The 3,437-nt window shown below is 43.9% G+C and overlaps 1 protein-coding gene across 1 annotated transcript; it reads right to left on the bottom strand.

The window, feature by feature from the left end:
* Window positions 1-375: 375 nt before the first annotated feature.
* LOC123157801 (agamous-like MADS-box protein AGL80) lies at window positions 376-1,812 on the bottom strand. The gene is made up of 3 exons (XM_044575999.1): window positions 1,123-1,812; window positions 488-505; window positions 376-452 (listed from the first exon to the last, which is right to left on the bottom strand). The coding sequence occupies exons 1-3, from the start codon at window positions 1,802-1,804 to the stop codon at window positions 376-378; spliced, it is 777 nt and encodes a 258-aa protein (XP_044431934.1). The 5' UTR covers window positions 1,805-1,812.
* Between the last annotated feature and the right edge of the window lie 1,625 nt (window positions 1,813-3,437).

Here is a 3,437-nt window from a genome sequence, read left to right as displayed (position 1 = left end):
TCTCTTGACCCAAGGTTGATACTGATCGATCAGGCCTACCTACATCTACAATGCTAAATTAGTTTCATTAGGTTCATTGTAAAAAAAATGTGCTATTTATATCTAGTGTTGCAGCCATTGATACATTTCTCTAATAATTTGGTCAAATATAAAAGGTTTGATTTACCACCAAAAAAAAAAAAGTTTGATGTACAAAGAAGATACAACTTCAAAATTTTGTAGCGGAGGAACTGTAAAGACATAATTTAACATAATAATCGATACTTCTAGTGTCGATTTATAAAATCCGCAGCCAGTTTGCGTGTGACACACATGTTGCATCCTCCATAATAATCGGTTCCAACCTGCTCCAATATGAGTCTAATTTATTGATCCTTAAGGCTCGCGAGAAGCCGCAGCAGGATATGCCTGGTGCTCTGGGTAGTGATCAAAGCTATACCTTCCATTAGCTTTGTGCAACTCATCCAACTCCATTGGACAGTAGTATCTATGTCCAAGAAGTGGCCTGCAAATTCTGGCAAAATATCTTCAGTTGTAAATTGCTATAGTCAATAACAATATCTTCATTGCCACTTGGTCGATTTCTTCTTGCTTCTATCCTTCCAATATATAATACATATTTGCATTTTTTTGCAACGTATAAATTTCAGGAATCAACGGATCTTTATTTTTTGCGGTACTCAAAGCCAAAGATGGCGACGGCTGTTGCAGGTGTGTTGGATTGATGTCCATGCCCTCTCAGCGCTGGTGTTAAGAAAGGAGGAAGCAGCGTGGCGGCAATTGTACCATGGTCGAAGATGATGACCTGTTTGCGAATGGTTGCAGATCTTTCTGCTGCAGGGGTCTTCTCTCAAGATTCAGGGATGATGACACAGGGCTCCGGAGATCTTCTTGTGTTATGGTTGTCTTAGGGTACTCTATGTGTTCATGGTCCTTTGTGTTTGCGTTTCAGTGTGCTTGTAAGGGTCACCTACTTTGTACTGATTCGTGATTTGAATGAAGATTTTTCTAAAAAAAAAAATACTTGAGCCCACGTACATAGTATATGCATCGACACGAGGCCTTTATTTTGATGCCAACACTATTGCACACGGTCTCCTTATATGCGAGGAAAATGCGGACCTGGATCAGCCCATGCAAATCCCACGGCCAAGTTGCTGATCCGCGTCACATCACCATCGGCGTTGCCACCGTATGCTGCGTCGTCGACATCAGGTCCGGCCTTGACAACCTCCGTAGCCCAACCTTGCAGCAGTGGGCCCTCGGCATTGACGTTGGCAGCAGTGGCATCGCAAGGCAGGGGACCAGCATGCTGCCTACTCTTGTTTGAGGCGATGCAGTCACCGACCTTTTTCATATAGTTATCCGCCATCCAGCCCAAGCTGGCGAGCTGCTCGATGTTGAGGCCGGCGAGGCTCTGGCGGTGACCGGCCAGGACGTCGTGCAGCAGCACCTTTGTCTCGAGCCGGTGGGTGTCGCTTCGCCCCTTGCAAAGCTGCTCCTGGAGCTTGCTGATGCGCTCCCGGATATAGTCTTCTCCCCCAATCTTCTTCTTGCACCGGTCAAGCTCCGGCGTGGACCTGAAGCGGTCTATAACGCGCATCGCCTCCGGGACAGTCGGATAGACCTCGGGCCCCTGCGATGACTCGCCCTCGGGGTAGTACATTACGTAGCACACGTCGACGCCGCACAGGGTGGACAACTCGCGGGCCTTCTTCTTCATCCCGATGCTGCGTTTCTTGAACGTCGCCTTCCGGGTTGAGCCGTTGGAGATGTACTCCATGTTCACCTTCTTGGGAGCCATGGACACACACGGACGACCGCTACAAAAAAGAACGAAAGAATGTAGGCAGGAATCGAAGTGAAATGGTTGGTGTGCTTGCCAGATGAGGGGATGGTGGTCTTATAGGGGAGTATCAAATCGAATGACAAGAGTACGATCATCCACGTGATAATTGGAAAGAAAATTATTCTAACAGATACGAGGGTCGCCTGCATTAATGTTGTTTAATGCATATAGTTAGGGGAAGCATATATTCTAGCCTTAATTTTTATTATACCAATCTGATCCGTGTGATCTGAATTCACATTCCGGAGTGTCTGTTTACACGGTTGGGATATGGCTGACTGGCAGAATTCAAGACCGCTGGTGTACGTGGTCGAGTGTCCATTTGTGATTCGATCTCTCGATCTCAAGTTGATACTGATCCATCAGGCATTTGAAGAATCAGTTGACCAAAATTAATTATCATCGCATGGTCAAATCTAGACGCTAGAATTGGGGAGACGAACCAAAGAACGCGCCTACACAAAGAATGTGCTACTACATGAGTGTAAAAACAAGAGAATGTACTACTACACTATGTACTATTTTATTTTTGAGATGAAATTGGGAATTTTTTGATATTCATGTACTATTTTGGCCCGATTTGTCTTTTTTGATGAGAGTTGCTCATATGTCCAAATGACTTCAAATTTGGAGCGGGCCTCACGCATCAAATTTTCTACCGCACAAAAAAAGTGATTTTTTTTATTTTTTATATTCTTTTTATAAATGGGTGCAAATGACCCTAGACAATGGAACGCCCTACTCGTTTCATCGAAAATCTATCTCTGCACCTGAGCTCTCTCCACCCGCGCTGACAAAAGAATCAAAACAAATACGAGAAAAAAATAGAAAATTTCCAATATATTTTGTCTGGTAGACAATTTGATGCGGGAGGTCTGCACCAATTTTCATATCATTTGGACACATGAGGAGCTCTTAGCAAAAAAGATAAATTGGGGTCCATGAAAAAGTATACTGTTCATGTATTGTTTTGACCCAATTTGTCTTTTCTGCTGAGAACTGCTCATGTGTCCAAATAACTTGAAATTTGGAGCGAATCTCACGCATCAAATTATCTACCGCACAAAAAAAATTGATTTTTTTTATATTATTTTGTATTTTTTACGATTTTTTTATAACCAGGCGCAGATGAGCCTTGGCACAGAAATGCCCTACTGGAGTTTGATTCTATAGTTGACGAAAGTATGATAATAGTACAAGAGTACGTGTGTGTCACTGTTTATAAAATAAACGCTTTGAACGTACAGCAACTGTCGTCGGTGTGTGCCACTGTTCCATTTTTGGATAAGGTGCTGGCCAACATCGGCGATGTACCTGCCCATGTGGGCGATCACGACGTGGATGACCACGTCGCGCGTCGGCGACTCGGCGAACGTTGGCCGGCGATCGGCGATCACGAAGCCGAAATTAATGTCCGCCGCGGATCTTATACTTCCATGCGTGCATGACTCTTACATACTTATACTTAGATTAGATCGATTAAACGGTTGAGCTTTATTTCCCACATGCATCTGCATCGGAGTCTACTTCTTTAGGCTCTGAGTTATTTTATTTGATTCCCAAGTTTTTTATGCACCGTATGTACATA

Source organism: Triticum aestivum, chromosome 7B (assembly GCF_018294505.1).
Source record: "Triticum aestivum cultivar Chinese Spring chromosome 7B, IWGSC CS RefSeq v2.1, whole genome shotgun sequence".
Taxonomy (NCBI): Eukaryota; Viridiplantae; Streptophyta; class Magnoliopsida; order Poales; family Poaceae; genus Triticum; species Triticum aestivum.
The sequence above is the reverse complement of the archived record's forward strand: the minus strand, read 5'-3'. Positions and strand labels throughout refer to the sequence as shown.

Coding starts and splice junctions, on each gene's coding strand:
- LOC123157801 (XM_044575999.1), bottom strand. CDS start 1,804: ATGGCTCCCAAGAAGGTGAACATGGAGTACATCTCCAACGGCTCAACC.